This window comes from Neophocaena asiaeorientalis, unplaced genomic scaffold (genome assembly GCF_003031525.2).
Source record: "Neophocaena asiaeorientalis asiaeorientalis breed wild unplaced genomic scaffold, Neophocaena_asiaeorientalis_V1.1 scaffold30, whole genome shotgun sequence".
Lineage (NCBI taxonomy): Eukaryota > Metazoa > Chordata > Mammalia > Artiodactyla > Phocoenidae > Neophocaena > Neophocaena asiaeorientalis.
Genome location: NW_020174923.1, coordinates 15,761,032 through 15,782,400, shown reverse-complemented (window position 1 = coordinate 15,782,400; position 21,369 = coordinate 15,761,032). Strand labels below are relative to the sequence as shown.

The following is a 21,369-nucleotide window of genomic DNA, read 5'->3' as shown; positions in this document are numbered from 1 at the left end:
TGTATTCGTTTTAGGTATACAGCAAAGTGATTCAGTTATACATGTATCTATTCTTTTCCAAATTCTTTTCCCATTTAGGTTGTTACGTAATATTCAGCAGAGTTCTCTGTGCTATACAGTAGATCCTTGTCGGTTATCCATTTTTAATATAGCAGTGTGTACTGTCGGTCCCAAACTCCCTAACTCTCCCTTCCCCCTGGTACCCATAAGTTCATTCTCTAAGTCTGTGAGTCTGTTTCTGTTTTGTAAATAAGTTCATTTGTATCATTTTTTTAGATGATATATATATATACCATATCTTCTTTATCCATTCCTCTGTTGATGGACATTTTGGTTGCTTCCATATCTTGGCTATTGTAAATAGTGCTGCAATGAACATTGGGGTGCATGTGTCCTTTCGGACCGTGTTTTTCTCCAGATATATGCCCAGGAGTGGGATTGAAGGATCATATGGTAGCTCTATTTTTAGTTTTTTAAGGAACCTCCATACTGTTCTCCACAGTGGCTGTACCAATTTACATTCCCACCAACAGTGTAGGAGGGTTCCCTTCTTGGAGACTTTTTCAAGATCACTTAACTAGTAAGAGGTGGGGCAGGGACCTGAATCCAGGGACCTTCAGACTCTTAGTACAAAGGGGAAATAAGCATGACCTTGAAGGCAAGAGGTCCAGGAAATGGCCACAAAAGTGTTTCCTCCAATTTATAGTGGTGACAATGAGGAACTGGATAAAAGTGAGGCTTCCCCAAGAGGGCAGACTATTGATGAGAGCACAGGGAAAGGATTCCTATCTTGGGGTCAGCCTGGCCAAGGTCAGTCAAGGAGCCAGATACTGTGACTCTTGCATCTTTTTTTTTTTTTTTTTTTAATTTTCCTCTTTCTACCGTCTCATCATAGACATTTATTTTTATTTTTTATTTTTTGGCCACCCTGTGCAGCTTGCGGGATCGTAGTTTCCCAACCAGGGACAGACCCGGGCCCTGTCAGTGAAAGCACCAAGTCCCAACCACTGGGCCACTGGGGAACTCCTCTTGCATCCTAAATGGATCTTGGAGAAGATCTATCTGTCATGCATTGGATACCCCTCCATAGTCCTATCACCTGGGGAGTATGGTACTTGGGCAAATCACAGAATAGACACTCAGATCCCCCGACATCGTTGTTCAATTAATATTTTATTAAAATTAACTATCAAGGGCTGCTAAGAAGGCAAAAATAGGAAGAAATTCTTTTTTTTACTGAGAGCCTACTGGGGAATATAAAGATAATAAGCACTCAAGGATCTCACTGTCTACCACAGAGAGGTGATGGTGGAAGAGGTGGAGTGGAAAAAGAAATAATCACAGAACTTCTGCTTCTGACTATGACAAAGTGACTGGTATGGGACTTGCTCTTCCACAGATAACAACAATACATTTAGATAAAATATTTGAGAAACTGCTTTAGACATTGAATATGACAAAGCAGAATTATAATCCTTGAGGGAAGGGAAACACATGAGATGAGCCCTACATCTGCCGAGCTTTCTGCCTGGGGGAACTTTCTGGACCGCAGTGCAAGAAGGTGGAGCCTAATAAGTGCATGATGGTCTCACTGAGGTGAAGTGCATAGATTACAGTTCAGGGCTGCTGAGGAAGCTGTAATTTGTGGGAAAGGCTTTTAGAGAGGAGGGAGCTGAACAGAGAGGTGCCCCCAGAAATCTGCATGGGTGATCTCCATGGTCTTTGGATAAGGGATGAGCTACACATGCACATGATGAGACTCTATAAGGCTTAGCAGAGAGCAGCTGAGAGCTGACGAGAACACTACAGGTTGTACATGGCTTAGAGATGTTGGAGTTTTAGCTCAGTCAGAATGAAAAGATCTCACTAAACAACTTGGGTACTTAGGTGATACAGAAAGTCCATACCTTAGGAGTAAGGACCATGTTCTACAGTAAAAAACAAAAACACACCCTAAGACTAAGGATAAAATTTTAAATGACCAGCCCTGAAAAAGAATAAAACCAACCTGTCAAGATAACCTGCCAGTAATTTAATTGCCTAATATAACAAAACTCAATAATCTTCAAGGGAAGACAATATACACTCTGAAATGAATAATTCACAATGTTTAGTATGTAATCTAATATTACTATACATATGAAGAAGCAGGAAATTGGGACCCACCATTTTAAAAAAGCAGTAAAGTGATACATTTCCTGAGATGAGTCAGAATTAGCAGACTGAAATTTTAGAATAGTGGTTGTAAACATGTTTAAGGGCTTAAAGGAGAATATAGACATAATTATTGAAGATATGGGGAATCTCTGCAGAGAAACTGAAACTATGAAAGACAAGCAAAGGGGAATTCTAGAACTTAAAACACAATGTCTGAAAAATTTCATGGCTAGGCTTAACAGCATATTAGAGAGTGCCAAAGAAAGGGTTTGGAAACTTAAAGAGAGATTACTATTTAACTGAAAAACAAACAAAAAAAATGATTTAAAAAACCTGGAGCCTCAGTGGCCTGTGGGACAATTTATTTTAGATAACATCTAAAATATGGGTAATTGGAGTTTCAGAAGGTAAGGAGAGGGAGAATGGGCAGAAAAAATATTGGAAGAAATAATGGCTAAGGAGTTCCTCTGTTTGGTGAAAAATAAACCACTTATGTATCCAAGAGTCTCACCAACCTCAAGCAGGATAAATATGAAGAAAACCACTTATTCATCTTACAGTCCAGCTGCTAAAAACCAAAGATAAAGAGTACATTAAAAGCAGCTAGAGTCAAACTGAGACAGTTTGAGCAACAAAATAAATCATAGTATTGGATTATAACTCATAGAATAAAATAAATGCCCATGAATTCATACTGATATAAATAAATAACTGAATTTTAAAAGCGAGGAAGAAGGGTGCAGGTCTTCCTTACTATGGAATACCAATTAATAGCTGTAGAAGGAAAAATGGAAGTGGAAAATCACTATTAACCAACCATCACACTAACGAATTGCAATCAAGAACCGTTGATGGATGCTAAAATTAGTGGGTGAAAGTATGAAGAGAAACAGGATATTTGCATAGAATTGCAGTATTATATTCTCATAAAGTATTTACTAATTACAAAGAGCAAGAGAAAAACAGTTATTTTATAGTGAAGAAACCTGGCAGACACCACCTTAACCATGTGACCAAAGTTAACACTGTAAGTAATAAGATGTATTGTCATCATGTACCCCTTGATATAATGTAATGACAAGGCACATACTTTTTGTGATATTCTTGTATAGAATGCCTCAATACAATCATGAGAAAACATCAGACAAACCCAAACTGAGGGTCATACTATACCATAACTGGCCTAATAATTGACACAAAAGTGTCAAGGTGATGAGAAGAAAAGGAAGACTGAGAAAATATCACAGATTGAAGGAGACTAAGGAGACATGATGACAATACAATATGGGATCCTGGATTGGATCTTACACCAAAAAAAGGACGTTAGTGGAATACTGGCAAAATTCAAATATTGTGTCCAGATTAGTTAATAGTATCATATCGATGTTAACTTCCTGTGTTCAATAATTACAATACGGTAATCCAAATGTTAATAGTAGGGGAAACACTGAAGAATAAAAGGAAACTCTAATATTTTTAAACTTTTCTGTAAGTGTAAATGATTAAAAAAAAAAAAAAGCCAGAGGGAAAAGACAAGGGAACAAGAATGTAAATGATGGGAAATCCCTGGCAGTCCAATGGTTAGGACCCTGTGCTTTTACTGCCGAGGGCCAGGGTTCGATCCCTGGTCAGGGAACTAAGATACCAAAAGCTGCGTGTCGCGGCCAAAAATAAATAAATAAATAAATAAAATACAATAAATGATGGCTGACTTCTTATCAGAAACAGTGGAGGCCAAGATAACAGTGGGACAACATCTTTAAAGTACTGAAAGAAAAAAAAAACCCTGTTAATCTAGAAATCTCTATATAAGAAATATCACTAAAAATGAGGATGAAACAAATGAAAGTTGAGCACATCTGCTGCCAGTGAACCTTAATTACAAGATGTGCTAAAGAAAGTTCTTCAGGCTGAAGGGGTTGGAAATTTGGAAGGCATGTTTTCTGGGCCAGTGCCCACCCCAAGTGGTTGGCACCGGCAGAGCTAGGCTGAGGAGACACTTAGGTGAATGGGAGACTGGTTATATATATATGGGAATTAAACACATAAGTAAATATCGAGGCAGAGATGTAACCAGGCTGTGTGATCTGGATTTTGCACCAGGGCAATGGCAACACTGTTGAGATGGCTTCTGACCTAGAGGCCTTCCAGCAGCTAGGAGAGGTATATTGTCCTCAGGTCAGGAAGCCCATCTACCCATTGTGGGCTCGCTCCTCCCCTGCCTCCTTGCAAATTGCTAATGACACTTCTGCTGTTGTGTGCTATTCTTTTGGTGTATCCTAGTGTTTGGGAGGTCTGAGGAGGGAATGCCCATCTCTGCTGAGGGTGGGGCAGAAGGAAGGGGGATATCAGATAAGATTACATGGAAGAAGTGACATCTGAGATGTTTTGAAAGAGAAGTGGAATTTTCCAGGTGGAAAAAGGAAGTAAGATCAGTCAGACAGAGAGGCATGGCGTGTTCGGGAATGCTAAGTATCTTCCTGGACTAGGATGGGAGATGAGGCTGGACATCAGAGGCAGGGCCAGTTTTCAGGTATCTTGTGTGTCTCAGGAGAGGGCTTAGGGAAGCCCAGGGGCAGCCTGAAAGCCTTTAGGGGAGCCCAAGAGCTGGAGAGATGTCCAAATCCTGCCTGATGCCTCAGGCCTTATTTTTTTTTTATTTTATAAATTTACTTATTCATTTATTTATTTTTGGCCGTGTTGGGTCTTTGTTGCTGTGCACGGGCTTTCTCTAGTTGTGGCGACCAGGGACTACTCTTCGTTGCGGCGCATGGGCTTCTCACTGCGGTGGCTTCTCTTGTTGCGGAACACAGGCTTTAGGTGCACGGGCTTCAGTAGCTGTGGCACATGGGCTCAGTAGTTGTGGTGCACGGGCTTAGTTGCTCTGTGGCATGTGGGACCAGGGCTCGAACCCGTGTCCCCTGCACTGGCAGGCGGATTCTTAACCGCTGCGCCACCAGGGAAGTCTTCAGGCCTTGTTTGTAATCATCCTTGGAGTTTCCCATCGAGGCAGCCTGAACCAGCCCCTGCCACTGGTGGCCTCCTGCTCATAGCCCTAGCATTTTGCCCCTTTGAGCCTCCTGAAGTTTCTAGTTTGGGGAGGACCCAGAGAGCAATAGGTAGGATTCGGCGGAGGCAGGAGGCCTTTGAAGAGAGATAAAGCTCCAAAGCCTGTGAGTTTGAGTGGAGGTAGTATATTGACTGTGTCTTGAAACGTTTATCAGATACTTACCCTGTGCAAGCAAGTATTTGTAGAGAAAGGCCCTTTCTGGACATCAAGTGCTTACACAGCTTGAGATGGTTTTGGTCCTGTCCTCAAGAGGTTTACAGTTTACCTGAAAACCGAACCAACCCAAGATAAAAATGAGTGAATGATAAAGGACTAAACCGGGGCCTGGCACAGAGTAGGCATTCAGCAGGTTTGTCAATTAAATGAATGTGTGAATGACCAAAACTCAAGGTACAGAGGGCAAGTGCCCAAGGAATTCAGGGGAAAGAGAAAGCCGCGTGGGTGTCTCCAGGGAAAAGTGCCAGAGGCTCCTGGTTTTTCTAAGTATTCCAAGTGCCCAGCGCGCACCCGGGGACCAGGATGTCTACGGAAGATGCGACCTCGACCCCCGCCCCCCTCTCCCCGGTCCCAGTCTTGCCTTGCGTACCGGCCGGCGATCCTCGGCGGCTGAGCCGAAGTGGCGAGAAACGAGCGGCGGTTTCTCACTTCCCCTCCATGCGGTGGAGGGTCCAGAAAAGTGCCAGAGGGGAGGAAGCGCAAGTCCACGGCCCGCCCCGTTGCGTCCCACCCCCTGCGTCCCCTCCCCTTCGGCCACGGGAAAAGCGGCCGCGGGCGCCGCTGCTAACTGTGGGGCTGGAGGACGCGGCCGAGGCGTAGCGCGGCGTCCAGCGGACGAGATGCGAGCGCTGCCGCTGTGGGCCGCTGTGCTGGTGCTGGGGGCGCTGGCGGGCGTCGGCGTCGGAGGTGAGTGAGGCTCCCGCGCGGCGGGGACGCAGCCAAGTGTGCAGACTTCGAGCGGGGAAACCGGGCGGGCGGGTCCTGCGCGGCTGCGCTCCGAGTGTGCGGGGCCAGCCTGGGGCTGTCGGAGCCCGGAGCTGGGGACCTTCCGGGCCCCGCTGTGGGAAAGGCGAGAGGCTACCTAGGGATGGGTCCGCCGGGACACCGAAGCCCTTAGCCAGGTTAGGCGCCTGCTCCGGTTGGTCTCAACGTACGCGGTGAGGTGGGCGCATCTCTGAGCCCCGAGTTCAGCCCCGGCTGCGCGTATCGCAGGTGGTCCCGGCCCTCCGAAGGCCGACTGGCTCTGGAAGCCAGGGCGAGCTGGGGCTTCCCGGGGCTGTTCCCGCGCGTTGGCAGAGGGATGCGGTTGTAGCTTCTCGGATGAGAGTCTGGGCGCCCCCGGGTTTGCCGGTTACTCGACATTCCCCTTTCTCTTTGTGTACACTTTCTCCCAAGTTTCTGTTTGGTTTTTGCTTGGTGGCTCCCCGCGGGAACGATTCGGAGGAAGATGAGGGCTCTGCCTCCTACAGTGTCCCCGGGTGGCAGCGGTGCCTCTGCTTCCGGGACAAACCCAGCATCCGAAAAATCTCCCCTGTATGCGAGCTGCTACGCCAGGGGTCCCTGGAGCTGGCTTGGCTCCCTGGCTTTGTCTCTCCTGCTGCTGCACACACTATTAGCTGCCAAGGCAGTTGGCATTCGGCCTCCTTGGTGCTGCGAGGGGCAGAGCAGAGCACAGCCCAAGGGTGCTGCCCGTGATCTTTCTGGAGCCTGGGTGACCTTCCCAGGGAGAACTCTGGCTCCTGGTCCTCTGTGTTTCTCTGCAGAGGACGCACAAGTGTGCATATACCTACTTTTAGTGAAAAGAGTAGTACTCATTGTAGGGCAACTTAGTTCCTGCAGAGGATATTTTTTAAAAAGTAAGATTTATTGCTAAGGCCATTTCGAAGATAGCTATTCATAAATACTTGATGACTTCCTTCAAGACTCGTGCATGTATAAGAGATTGTGCAGGAGAGGGCAACAGCATCATTTAAAAAAAACCACTTTATTGAGGTATGATTGACGTACAAAACGCTGTATATATTTAATGTATATGACTTGAATTTGGAGATAAGTATACACTCATGAAATCATCACAATTTATGACCCATAACTTGATGAAGGAGTTAGAGATAATATATAGGGGGCTGTTTAAGTTATTACTGCTGAAGCTTCCCATGTGACAGATGCTCAAACAGGTCAGCTGATGTCTTTAGCCTGCAGTGAGCAGCCTGATGACTATGGCATGGAATTATGAATCTCCAGCATTCAGCCCTGGGAGAGGTTAGAGCCTTGGTTCAGATGCTGTCTGAATGGAGAAATCCAGAGGCAATTCAGGTGTCTCCTACGGAGATGCCTGCTTCCATGAACTTAAAACATTTTTGCTTTTTTTTTTTTTTTTCCACATCTACAGCTTCCTGAATTTCAGAATGGTTTCTGAATCTAATCATTATATTTTCTTACAGTTTTAGAAGTAAGTAAGGTAACACAAGATAGAGCCTAGCGTGGTGCTTGGATCAATTAGTGAAAATGAAGAGTGTATTTGTTATTTTGGTGTCTCTTTCTCCACCCCTGAGTATACCTTTCGTCGATCTGGTTTTTTTTCCAATAATACGTAGAGGATTCCACTGCATTGACATACCTAAGTTTGCATGAAATATCCACTTGGGGATCTGTTCACAGATTCATCGTTGTGATTGGGGTGATTCCAGAAGTGGTGATAGGTCGTACTGAGCTAGCCTCAGACTCCCTCTGAGAGGCAGGATAGAGTCATATTTAAGAGCATGGGCTCTAGAGAAGACCTCCAGAGTAATAAGCCCCCCGTAAAAGCAGTTGCAATTGTCATTAAATCCCCCATCTCAGTGTTGGGGGCTGGCTTGCAGGTAACATCAGATCCCTGGGAAGCAGATGCAGGATGAGAGTTGGAGAGCTATATTGGGATACACAGTGTTGAAGGGACAGAGACAGAACTGGGTGGCGGTGGCACAGAGAGGCCACCCCAGAGTGGGAGAGTCTCATATGGGGAATAGAGAGGTTGTTGGAGCGTAGACTTGAGTTTTGGAATTTATGTGCAAAGGTGATCTTTTCAGCTTCACTCAAGAACTCTTGGGTCTTGTGGCTTCCCCAAATATGGTTCTTTTATTTTTTATATAAATTTATTAATTTAATTTGTTTATTTTTGGCTGCATTGGGTCTTCGTTGCTGCACACGGGCTTTCTGTAGTTGCAGCGAGCAGGCGCTACTCTTTGTTGTGGTGCGCGGGCTTCTTACTGCGGTGGCTTCTCGTGTTGCAAAACATGGGCTCTAGGCACAGGCTTCAGTAGTTGCAGCACGCGGGCTCAGTAGTTGTGGCTCGCGGGCTCTAGAGCACAGGCTCAGTAGTTGTAGCACACAGGCTGAGTTGCTCCGCGACATGTGGGATCTTCCCGGACCAGGGCTCGAACCCATGTCCCCTGCATTGGCAGGCGGATTCTCAACCACTGTGGCACCAGGGAAGCCCCCAAATATGGTTCTTTATTCTAATCTGAGACCTACTGAGTGACAAGTTTTGTTTGCTATCACCATCTAAATTGGTTAGTTCTGAGCTGAGGTGCTGATTTCTCCTCCTGATTTATATCCTGGAAACTCTCCAACTGAAACCCTCTGCAGGAGCCCTCAGAGCCTGGAGAGACATAGGAGGAAGCCTTGTTGGCTGGGGAAGGGGACAGCTGTGATTTAAAGCCAATCAGATGTGGGTTTAATTCTTGATTTTGCCTCTTACTATCTGTCTTACTTTGGGCAAGTGACTTAATCTCTTGGGTCCTCAGTTTCCTCATCTGTAAAGTGGAGGAAATAATACTTCTATGATTGTGCCAGTTAAATGAGATGAAGGCACAAAAAAAGTTTTCAATAAATGGCATTATTCTTCCTATCCTTGGTAACTACAATGTATTGGAGGTAAGGCTGCTACTGCTTCATGCATGAATACAATCCAGGTTCCTAAATGAGACCCATGGGATCCCTTTTCCCATGCCTATGTGACAGGGGACTCCTCCTTATTTCAACCCATTCTGCATCTGTGGCTTGGCATATCTCAGCCACTCCGTCGCAATAAGAATTCACAGAAGAGTCCAAGAGGAAGAGAGGCCCATACGTTTGCTTTATCCATGAGAAAACCTTAAGTTCTGTCCCTGGGAAAAGAGGAAAGTAAAATACATTCACAGGTTTTGAGAAGAAGGACATGTCTATTTTGTTTGACACTCTATGCCCAGTGGCTGACACATAGGTGGCAAAATACGTACCTATGGAAAGGCATCTAGAGGAGATGTGCCTCACCTCGAGATACCCAATATTTGAATGTCTGTATTCATCCATACACGATCCTCAAGTGCTCCATCTGGGCATTCTGGAGGATATTAGAATACAGCCAAGCCCATGAGTTCTTTGGGCATTTGGACCTCTATACTTTTGTGCCATTTAGACCTCTGCTCTGAGGGTGCTGGAAACTCAGGGGATCCTCCGTGAAGTGTTTGCTTTTTCCCCCACCTCCTGGGAGAATATACACAGGAGGGCAGCATTCTTCTTTACCACCTTCAAAATTGTGAGTGTGAGCGGCTGAGGTCTCCTGGGCACAGCATAATTGGGGCAAGGAGGCAACAGTGACGAGGGGGAGTCTGGATATGACTCTGGAATTTCCTAGTAGAAATTCCCCCTCTACAACTGCCCACCCCACTCAGGATCTCTGGTTATCATCCCCTCCCAGCCCTAAGACTCCTTCTGCCCCTGTTGGCAGGGATAGCCAGGAAATATGCCCACAGGACCCACAACTCATGAATCAGCAGACAGATAATTAACTGGGGGAATGACTGAGCGGCTTCAGGGATCAACCATTTGGCTTGACCCACCCCCCTCTGCTGCCCACAGAGCTGGCCTGCTGCGTCACCCCATCGCCTCTTCTCTCTTCTCCTGACCCCTGGCCCTTTCTGAGTGGGACAATCATTGTGGCTGATGGAGCTCAGGTCACAAGTGGAAGTGCAGGTGGCAGCAGGGAAATGACACTGCCTGTTCTCCCTGTGTGAACTGCTGGTGTTTATTTAAATGGGAGACTCTGCAGCAAACATTTATAAAATTTGCCTTTCTCTGCATGCACACAGTATCGCCAGGAACACTCTTTTCTTTATAGTTAGTTTATTTAGGTATAATTTATGTACTGTAAAATTCATCCTTTTTAGGTGTACAGTTCTATGAATTTTTACAAATGCTCACAGTCAAGTAACCATCAGCATAATCAAGATACAGAATATTTCCATCACCCTGAAGAGTTGTCTTGAGCTCCTTGTCAACAATTTCCTTTCCCCACCTTTATTTCCTGGCAGATCTGTTTCCTGTCCCTGCAATTCTTCCTTTTACAGAATGTCATATCAATGAAATCATACAATGTGTATGTAGCCTTTCAAGTCTGGCTTTTTTTTGTTATGCGGTAAGCGGGCCTCTCCCGTTGTGGAGCACAGGCTCCGGATGCGCAGGCTCAGCGGCCGTGGCTCACGGGCCTAGCCGCTCCGCGGCATGTGGGATCTTCCCGGACCGGGGCATGAACCCGTGTCCCCTGCATCGGCAGGCGGACTCTCAACCACTGCGCCACCAGGGAAGCCCAAGTCTGGCTTTTTTCACTTAGCATAATGTGTTCGAGACTCATCCATGTTGTTGCGTATATCAGAATGCTAAGAGGTTATCCCAGGCTACTCTGTCTTCCTCAGGTTCTGAGACAGTTACCCTGAAAGCAGGGGGCTATATCTGTTAAACCCAGATCCAGCTTTCAATTTCTAAATTTTGAAATTGGACAGATGCATTTGCAGCCAGCACTTTTATTATCCTTGGTCCTAAAATCAAATGTGGTCAAATATGGTATGTCACAATCTTTGGAGCTAGAAGCTAAGTAAACTGGGGCTATTCTACCTTTTAAAATTTGGGGTAGCATCTCTGAAAAAACCAACTCACCATAAGTCTTCCTTTCTGGTTTTCTTTCATGTTCCCACAAAAAGACTTCTCTTCCTCCCTGCCAGCATTTCTTAGTTCAGTTAGTAAAGCTATTTAAACATTCACGGGGTGAATGAGGTGGTGTATGCTCATTATATGAAAGCCACATGTTGGAGAGTAAATGGCTGGTTCCCCTCTAATTCTTTTCCCCCCTAATGTTCACTATTAATTAGATGGTGTGTTCTATTCATATTTTTTGTAAAATCTTGCATATGTAATAATTCTTGCATATGCAATAATGCAAGAATTATTGCATTATGTAATAATGCAAGTAATAATTCTCATGGGTGTGTGTATTCCTTTACCTAAACTTGCATATGTAATATGTATATGTAATAATTCTCATGTGTATGTCTATTCTTTTACCTAAACTTGTGTTACATTTTTTCAACTTAACAAAAGCCACTTTTTTGTTCATATAGAGAAAAACCCCTCAGGATGAAAAGAACTGTGGGTCTGGAATTGAGAAGCCGATATGCAGTTCATGGCTCTACAGGCTTTTCTGTCAATTTGCTGGGTGATTTTGAACAAGTCATCTTCCCTCTGGACCTCAGGCTCTTGGGGTCTCAAGGGCTGCAAACGGGTGAATGTGTCAAAGGCAGAGATGTTGGTTTGCTCTTGCCCTTCCCCACCACCAGCTGGAGAAGTTTTTCCTTTAGCTGATTAATAGTGTGGAAGTCTGTATAAGGATTTCTTTGGGGGGGGGGGGGGGAAAGGGAGGTCTGCAGTTAAAAACAAGCTTGGAAAACTTCGCCCTGGAAGAAAGCTTCAGAAGTTTGGCAAAAGGCACATTCAGTAGCCACTTTGAAAGTCCCTGTTGTCAACCCTAAATCTGCTTGGTGATGGGATTCTTGGATAGAGGGAACCCAGGTCTGTGAGAACCGCTGATGATTCCAACCCCCTGCTTTAGCCACTGCACGTGATAAACTCCTCCAGGTTCAACCTGGGCTGGAGCCACCTGCAAGGGGCAGGTTTGACCAACTCCTTGGGAAGGTGGAAGAGGAGGGAGTGTGGTGCCTCCATTCTGGGACTCCTACAAATTGAGAATAGACCACACTCTCCTGGGAGATTCCTGAAGGCTGTGGGAGTGGGCTGGACCAAGTTACTTCTGGAGTTCCCCTTGAGCATTGGGATTCCAAGAGGTTACTGGGTTTTGGTGTTGAAGGTGCTTGCTTGTAGAGAGCCTGGCATGCCCTGGGGAGCCTACATTTAAATGAATGCAAATGTAGAGACTGAGACAGAAGAGAAGACATTTAAAATTAGCTTTAGTTTTTTTTTTAGCTTATAAAACGAATTCAACTTTTTGTGGGGGGAAAAAGAATTCAAGGACATTCCCTGGCCATCCAGTGGTTAGGACTCAGCACTTTCACTGCAGTGGCCAAGGTTCAATCCCTGGTCAGGGAACTAATATGCCACAAGCTGCATGGCACGGCTGGAAAAAAAAAGAAAGTCAAGCAGTACAGAAATAGAATAATGTAGAAAGTACAAGTCCCTTGTAGTCTTGTACTTAAAGATAACCGCTGTTGACAGTTACTCCAGAATTTTTTTCCTGTGTATATGTCACCATATATAATGATTTATCATTATTGTTGTTTCTCAAGCAGAGTCATCCACAATAGGATCATTGTCACTTAATAATATACCGTGAGCATCTTTTTATATCAGTGCATGGCCTTCCATTACTATTTATGCCAAGAGCTGTAACTCTAGCCAGAAGGCATATTGCTATGTGGATATACCTGAATTTTCTTAACCAGTTCCCTGTTGGTCGACATTGGGATCGCCCCCAATTACCTGCTACTACAGATAAAGCGGCAGGGGACATCCTTGCTCATTATTATGCACCTTTGTTCGAGTGTTTCTGCAGGCTGAATTTCTTAAACGAAAGCTGCTGGGTCGAAGGACACGAACATTTTAAATTTTAATTTTAATAGGTTTTCCAAATTGTCCTCCAAAATGGTGGGACCAGTTTGCCTTCCTACCAAGACAGACTGGAAGCAAGGGCTGGTGACAGCACCACCGCCTGCTGTTTATACCCACAAGATATAAGCCTCAGGAGGAAAAGTAGCAGAATTGGACAGTTGAATGCCAAGGAGGTCACCAAAAGGGTACTGCTGGGCTGGGCCTCAAACAGAGCTTGGTATGGACTTGCCTCTTTTCTATACTGAATGAGTCAGATGGGAGGTGGGGCCTGTGCTGATAAAATTTTCCAGAACTTGAGATGCAACATTTGAATCAAATATTAGTTAGGCCATTAGGGAGAAATGGACATGTATGCAATATTTGAGGGTTCTTGGGCCCTGGGATGTTAGGCTTCCTAGAGTATTCGTCAGCTTGTTGATGCTTTCTGTTTGGAATATATGTACTTCCAGGGCTGGCAGCAGCTTGAAAATCATCTAATCTAATACCGTTTGTTTTACAGAGAAGCACAAGGGGAGGTCCTGAGAGGTGAAGTGACTTGCCCAAGATAACACAACTAGTTTAGTGGCGTTGGTGGGGTCTAGCCCTGGGGGCTCCTGTCTCCTGGCCAGTGATTCTTCACTGTATCCTGTAGAGACCAAGGACCCTCTCTCATCTGACCCTGAGGCGGGTAGGGGTGTGTGGGGGGGATGGGCATTCCTTGTGCAGGAAGTGATTTGCGTGAAGGTAAGTAGGAAGGAAACCAGCATTTACTGAGCATCCACTATGCTATCCGTGGTTCTTTCATCTGTGTTATCTCGTTTAATCCTAACAACTCCTGAGGTAAGTATTCCGCCCATATTTGGGAGCATGGGGGAAAGGAAGGTCTCCAGTGCTTGGCTGATGTGGCTGGGTTGCACCCGTTAAATAGGAGGGAACACTTATAAGTTCTCGAATAGAGATGTGACAGAGACTCAAAGAGTCACTGGAGGGCTTCCCTGGTGGCGCAGTGGTTGAGAGTCCGCCTGCCGATGCAGGGGACTCGGGTTCGTGCCCTGGTCCGGGAAGATCCCCCATGCTGCAGAGCGGTTGGGCCCGTGAGCCGTGGCCGCTGAGCCTGCGCGTCCGGGGCAAAAAAAAAAAGAGTCACTGGACCTTAGAGAGAGCACCAGAGAGATGAAGGGACGTGCCTGAGGTCACACAGCCAGTGGAGCTGTAAAAGTGGTTTTAGACCTGAGGTCTCCTGTCTGCTGTCCCACCACCATGCTTCCCCCACCACATCCACTGTTACACTGTCCATCGTTTACTCCCCCTGCCCTCAGGGTGTTTTCCAGGGGCTGGGTGTTAATTTTAGATAATAACTACACAGAAGACAGGACTCTGTCCTTTTTATGCAGTGTTCAGCATAAAACATGGCGACTTAATTATCCCAGTTGGAGATGATAACAAGACATGTTCTGGCTTCGCTTACAAGGGCAGGGCCTACTGGCTGAAGAAAGGTCAGTGAAAGGGCATGGCCAGTGGTCAGTACATTTGAACTTTGTCCAAGGGGATCCACTTGCTCAGGGAGAAATCCTTCCTGTCTTTCGGTCATGTCCCTCATGCCAGTGGATCAGCAAGTCCTCAGAGAACATCTAGGGTCTAACCATACCATGGATACCACTACCATCCAAATCCAGCCCCCTGCCATCTGCTGCCTGGATGGTTGTAATGCTTCCTAATTGGTCTCCTTCTGGTCTTGTTCCCCTACTGTCTGCCCTCCTTTCGTGGCCAGGATGATCTTCTGCTCACCTCTGCTCACAGCCCACCAGCGGCTTCCCACCACATGGAGAATGACAGCCACACTCCCTACCATGGCTACTGCTTCCCAGTATTATGGTCTCTGACTGCGTTTCCAACCGCCTCTCTATCTCTCTCCTCTTCCCTCTCTCTTCCTGCTGTTTTTTTAAGAGGCTGAGGACCATCTAGCTGCTGTGGGTTCTTTCTGGAATACTCGTCCCCTAGATCTTCCCATGACTCACTCCTTCATATCATTTTGAAACGTCACTCTGAGAGGCCTTTCTTTAAAGGAGACACCCTCCCCTTACCGATGCTTTGTCCTGCTTTATTTTCTTAGTGCCTTGGCCACTTTTTGAAATTGTACTTTTTCGCTGTGTATGTTTTGGCTTTCTGTTGAGCATGTTTGATTTTCACTAAACTCTAAGCTCCACAAGAGTAAGGGGGTTGTTTATTTCATCAGTGTGTCTCCAGTACTTAGCAGAGTGCCAGACACAGGTAGGTACTCAGTGAATATTTGTTGAGTAAGTGAGTGGATGAATGAATGCCAACACCATTGATATATGTTAGTAGAAAAGTATAAAAGAAAAGTAAACACTTTTCTGTTATCCATAGGTGGGTTAACCATTACAAAATGGTTAGGCTGGCTTTTTTCAATCATGCAGAGTATTTCAGAGCAGTGGTTCTCAAAATCATGTCATATATGCTATGGAAATGCAAATCCATTTTGTATTATTAGCTTCTTAGGGCTGCTGTAACTGGGTGGCTTAAAACAACAGAAATTTATTCTCTCTGGAAGCTAGAAATCTGAAATCAGGGTGTCAACAGGGCCATGCTCCCTCTGAGATGCTGGATGGACTCCTTCCTCATATCTTCCTAGCTTCTGGTGGTAGCTGGCAACTCTTGGCGTTCCTTGGCTTCCAGCTACATCACTCCGATCTCTGCCTCTGTCTTTATACGGCAACGTTCTCGCTGTCTGTCTTCACGTGGTGTTTTCCTCTTATGAGGACATAAGAGGTTGAGCACCCACCCTAATGACCCCATCTTGATTACATCTGCAAAGACCTTATTTCTAAATAAGATCATAGATCATATTTGTAAGATCATAGTTGTAGGTACTGGGGGTTAGGACTTCAGCATATCTTTCTGGGGGACACAGTTCAACCTGTAACACATTTTAATATTGGTCGAGGCAAATTGTACACAAACGGCTTCTGATGTTAAGTACCATATTTAGTTGGCTCTGATGCACTTTTTTTTTTTAAACATTTGAAAATCCCTGAAATCAGCCTGCCTCCTGTACGGTAGTTTGGACTCCCTACTGCTTTGGGAGATGCTTACTGAAGCTTTCTGCTCAGAGCACAGAGGTATGTGTTACCTTGAATCCCACCTTCCTGCCTTCTTCCCCTTCCTTGGATTACTGAGCTGCTGCTGCATGTAAATGAAAGAACAAAAATAAGATAAACTTTCTTAACAACTTGTTCTAGAGAAACCACTTGTATCCATAGCACCGTTAGCCTATGTTTTGTTCTTGGATGACTCACCCAGCCAGGTGACTGCAATGGAAGATCAGGCACTGCCTGAGTCACCCAGTGTCCCCATGGACCTATTTGAGAAGTCACTAGTCAAAGGTCAGTGGCGGGGCTGGAGACCCAGGCCAGAACTCCTCCCTGCAGATAGTAAGAGAGATGCCCATGGTGTTTGCGGTATGGACAGTCCTCCCTCCCACTGAACACCTCTTCCTCTGACTGAGCCCTCTCCTGGAGTCCCCTGGCCTCACTAGGGTGGCCCGTTCCTGTGTTCTGACATCCTGTCTAATTGGACAGCATATCCTCGAAATAGCTCTCATTGACGCATTATGACTTCCACTGGTTCCAACTCCCTTCCTTGTTCCCTTTTTTTCCTCCATTTTCCCCACCCTTTGTCTCTCTTCTGGTTCTGTGAATTGGGCTGATGTGTCAAACCACAGCCTTCTACTTCTACTTTCCAGGCAAAGTTCTTTGCTGGTCTTGTCTATGTTTTATATATATACTTATTTATTTATTTATTTAACATCTTTATTGGGGTATAATTGCTCTACCGTGGTGTGTTAGTTTCTGCTTTATAACAAAGTGAATCAGTTATACATATACATATGTTCCCATATCTCTTCCCTCTTGCGTCTCCCTCCCTCCTACCCTCCCTATCGCACCCCTCCAGGCCGTCACTTTTGATCCCCTTCCTTCAGCTGCTTGGGCCTCAGGATACAAACAGCAACAATAAAAACAATAGCAACCATAGCAGCAGCAGCCCTCATTGAGAACTTTCTGTCTTGCCAGCTATTGTGCTCAGAGTGTGACAGGGATTGGTTGCTTTATAACTACACCGGGAGGACCAGGGCCAGTCCTCCTGTTGCCTTGCTGTGGCTAAGCTGTCCAAGGAAATGGGTGCTAGGGGTTGTTAATTCGTTTCAGTGACAAAGTTCTGATGAAGATCCTTGATTCTCCAGCAGAGCCGAGTCTGGGCCTCCGAGGCTGAGCAGGAACGTAGGCCTTATGAATGACTGGAAACAGAGGCCCAAACTCCTTCCACATGTTTTGGGGGAGGGGTGGCCTCGGAGCAGCGGCTCGCATGGCCCAGGCGCAGAGACTTCTGATGAGTCAGTCGCTTTCAGCCACTGCATTCCGGGGAACCTGCCCTTGGTCACAGGTCTTGGTGGGGGGCATCCCAGGAAGCGGGTGGTGGGCGGGGAAATCATTGATTCTCATGAAATCAACCTGTGATTCATTAATGGGGCGGGGGGGCCTGCTGTTGTTTATTTCACATCTGATAAGGCTTGCTTTTGTGGCTATGAGTCAAGGACTCATGGGGAAATGCTAATTTGAGAATGAATGGGTGGCTAAATGGATAGACTGGGAAAAGTTTTCAAAAAATAATTAGCGCCCACACCTCCCACGGCCCGCTTCTCTCTTCTGACGCTTCCTGCGATCTTGTGCATCTCCTCTCCCTACCGAAAATCCATGTCACTTATGTCCAGAAGTACTCCCATGGATGTAGAGTCTCATGGAAACTTCAAAAGGGGATGCCTAAAATAGTGCAGGATGTGCTTCTCTCAGAACTCTTCCAATAAGGCAGTGAAAGGGGGATGAGTTCCCATCTGGCTGAGAAAAGAGCAGTTGTGAGCTAACAGCCGGCCAGGCAGCCCATGAAGGGAGAGGCCCTCTGGATGCATTGCTGGTTCTGAACATTCAGGCATTCTGAATCTGGCAGCTCTGGGAAGATTGGCTATTTTTCTTCCATTAGAGACAGTACATGGCTGAGGGCCACCCCAGCTCAGAGGTGGCCTTGGTGCCTTAGGGCCAGGTCTGGAACCACTGCCGTAATTTCCACCTCGCAGTCCTTGTATGGCATGCTTAGGTTGGAGTCCGTCAGAGGCTGGAGCCCCAGAGGTTACTCGGGCTCGCAGTAGCATATCACTTGAAGAATTTTAGGGTTGGGAAAGGCCTTTTTTAAACTAAATTTATTTATTTATTTTTGGCTGCATTGGGTCTTTGTTGCTGCACCCGGGCTTTCTCTAGTTGTGGTGAGCAGGGGCTACTCTTCGTTGCGGTGCGCGGGCTTCTCAATGCGGTGGATTCTCTTGTTGCAGAACATGGGCTCTAGGCATGCAGGCTTCAGTAGTTGTGGCACGTGGGCTTAGTTGCTCCGCAGCATGTGGGATCTTCCCGGACCAGGGATCGAACCCATGTCCCCTGCATTGGCAGGTGGGTTTTTTTTTTTTTTTTTTTTGCGGTACACGGGCTTCTCACTGTTGTGGCCTCTCCCACTGCGGAGCACAGGCTCCTGACGTGCAGGCTCAGAGGCCATGGCTCACGGGCACAGCCGCTCTGCAGTATGTGGGATCTTCCCGGACCGGGGCACAAACCCGTGTCCCCTGCATTGGCAGGCGGACTCTCAACCACTGCGCCACCAGGGAAGCCCTGGCAGGTAGATTTCTTAACCACTGTGCCACCAGGGAAGTCCTGGGAAAGGTCTTTGAAGTTAGACAGACTCAGGGCTCTGAGGAAATGTGGGGCTTCCAGAAGGTGCTTCAAGGATTCCACATATAATCTAGTGTTTTGTGGAGAACAATGAAAATTTAAATCGCCCGAGGAACAGTTTCAACCCATTTGCCTGTTTTATATTGGAATTGTATGCATAATTTGGAGAAATGAGTTCAGTTGCTTAAAAAACAAAACAAAACTGATCTAGTCCAATACCTCTCAATTTGCTCTAATATATATTTATTGAGCATCTCCTTTGAGCAAGGGCTGAGGCTGGGCTGGGCAGGACAGGCCTCAAAAGGCTTAAAATCTATTGAGCGGCAGTGCTGTTAAGGCAGATACATAAATAATTATAAGTTGGGAATATTGGAGTGAAGAAACTAAGGCTGAGAGGAATTAAATGACTCATCCAAGGCTATATTATTAGTGGGTGACTCAGTTAGGACCACAGTCTACTGACTGTGTGTGCACCTTTTCTGTTAGGTCACTCTGCCCTGAGATGGATACTGTTAAAGTACAATTTTCAAAGAGTTAAAAGTATGATTCTCATACAACTATAAAATGAACATGTGTCAAAGATTTCATCCAACTTAATGAGGGAACCAATAAGATGTTGACTAGTTCAAAAGAGAATTCAAGTAAGGGAGTTATAGTCAGTCAGTCAAAGGAATGCTGAAATCAGTTACCTAACAGATTCAAAATTGGTTAATGTTCTACAAGGCAATAAACCTTAACCTTTGGGGGTTACCTTTTCTACCGGACAGAAATCATTTATGTTGCTGTTGGATAAGAATCATATATGTTGCTCTCCATTGTTGTTGGTTTTCTACAGGTCAACCTCTGTTCTTACAGAATCATAAGATAGAAGTCAAACAAAGGTACACATCCCTGGAAAATCAGATAATCCCTAAGCATGGTGGGTCTACTAGTCAACCCTTTGCATTACCTTGAAAGGACACCCAGTACTCCCTTTGCCTATTTCCACATTTTGGATAATTTTTCTTAACAATATTTTGTGTATGTGTGTACACACGCATTTGCTGGGTGTTTTTTTTTTTTTTTTTTTTTCCCAGATGTTGAAAGGGAGTTCAGCCACGCTGTTATAAAAGGGACTGAGACAGCTCTGTAAGAAGTTTCAGGGACACTGGGAAAACATCCCAGTGATGAGGTTGATTTCCCCCAAATATATTTGCTGGTCTTATGAACTGGGGGCAAGGGACCACTTTAGAAAATTGGATCAAGTAATTGTCAAGATAATTGGGTCATAGTAGGAATGGGTCTCCCTCATTCTGCTCTTTGCACAGTTGTCCCTCGGGATCTGTGGGAGATTGATTCCAGGCTTCCCTGACGACCAAGGATGCTCAAGTCCCTTATAGAAATAGTTTAGTGTTTGCATATAACCTTTGCACATCCTCCTGTATTCTATAAATCATCTCTAGATTACTTACAGTACAATGTGAATGCTATGTAAATAGTTGTAAATCCAATGTAAATGCTATGTAAATAGTTGCTGGCATGTGGCAAATTCAACTTTTGCTTTTTGGAACTTTCTGGAATTTTTTTCCTGAATATTTCCAACTCGTGGTTGTTTGAATCTGTGGATGCAGAACCCACGGATGTGGAGGGCTGACTGTACTGCAAAAGGCCTTCCTGGGGCACTGGAGGTTTACCTGACTGAGGCCAGGAAGGCTAAGCTGGGGGAAGGAGGGAGGATGGGGGCTTCTGTCCAGGCAGATGTCTGGGGTTTGCTTCCTGGTTGGGCTTCTCAAGGCTCTTTTCATGCCTCTGGTTGTCTCTGCTCCTCCCTGCAGCTTTTTCTCTGTCCTTTGACAGTATGTAGACTGTTCACACTTGAGCGGCATTTTGTAGTGTACCCAGTGCTTCTCCTTTACCTCACTGACTTCTTTGCACACATCCTATGAGACAGATATCATTATTTCATGGAGGTTAACTAACTTGACCAAGGTCATGACACCTAGTAAGAAGAGCATTCAGAATTCAAATACAGGTCTTCCAACTCCAAAATTCCATGTTCTTCCAGCTTATATCAGTCAACTTTTTCTAATATTTCTGCGGTTTTCCCTAAAGCATTCTATATACTTGGATCCCAAGATATATGTATTGGGAAGCTTGAGAAGACTTGCTTTCCCCTGGCAGGCCAGTAGGACACTGCCATGGTGGTCACCCCCACCCCCATATTTAGACCGTGTGTTAATGTTAGTGCATCCGGGCTCTGAATTCCCTGTGTAGCGGCTGTGACTAAGTCACTAGAATAATTGGAGAGAGGGTACGTTGCCATGGCTCTGGGCCTGAGATTTTCATTTGTACAATGTAGGTGTCAAATCAGTTGTTAATTAAATCTTTTCCGTCATTTATGATCTGACACTTGCTCCGTCACTTGCCAGCACAGTGACCTCATCAATTGAGGGCTGTGATGAGTTTCTCCTGAGCTTC

At 45.6% G+C, this 21,369-nt stretch overlaps 1 protein-coding gene across 4 annotated transcripts in view; it reads left to right on the top strand.

The window, feature by feature from the left end:
• Positions 1-6,019: 6,019 nt before the first annotated feature.
• Positions 6,020-21,369, top strand: part of ITGB3 (integrin subunit beta 3) — a 55,845-nt gene continuing 40,495 nt past the window's right edge. For all 4 annotated transcript variants that reach the window (XR_003005417.1, XM_024760878.1, XM_024760877.1 and 1 more), the window contains exon 1: positions 6,020-6,130. Coding sequence is in view for 3 of the 4 variants with exons in the window: in XM_024760878.1 (XP_024616646.1) it covers positions 6,064-6,130 (67 nt within the window). In the remaining variant the exon portion in view is untranslated. The remainder of the gene's footprint in view (positions 6,131-21,369) is intronic.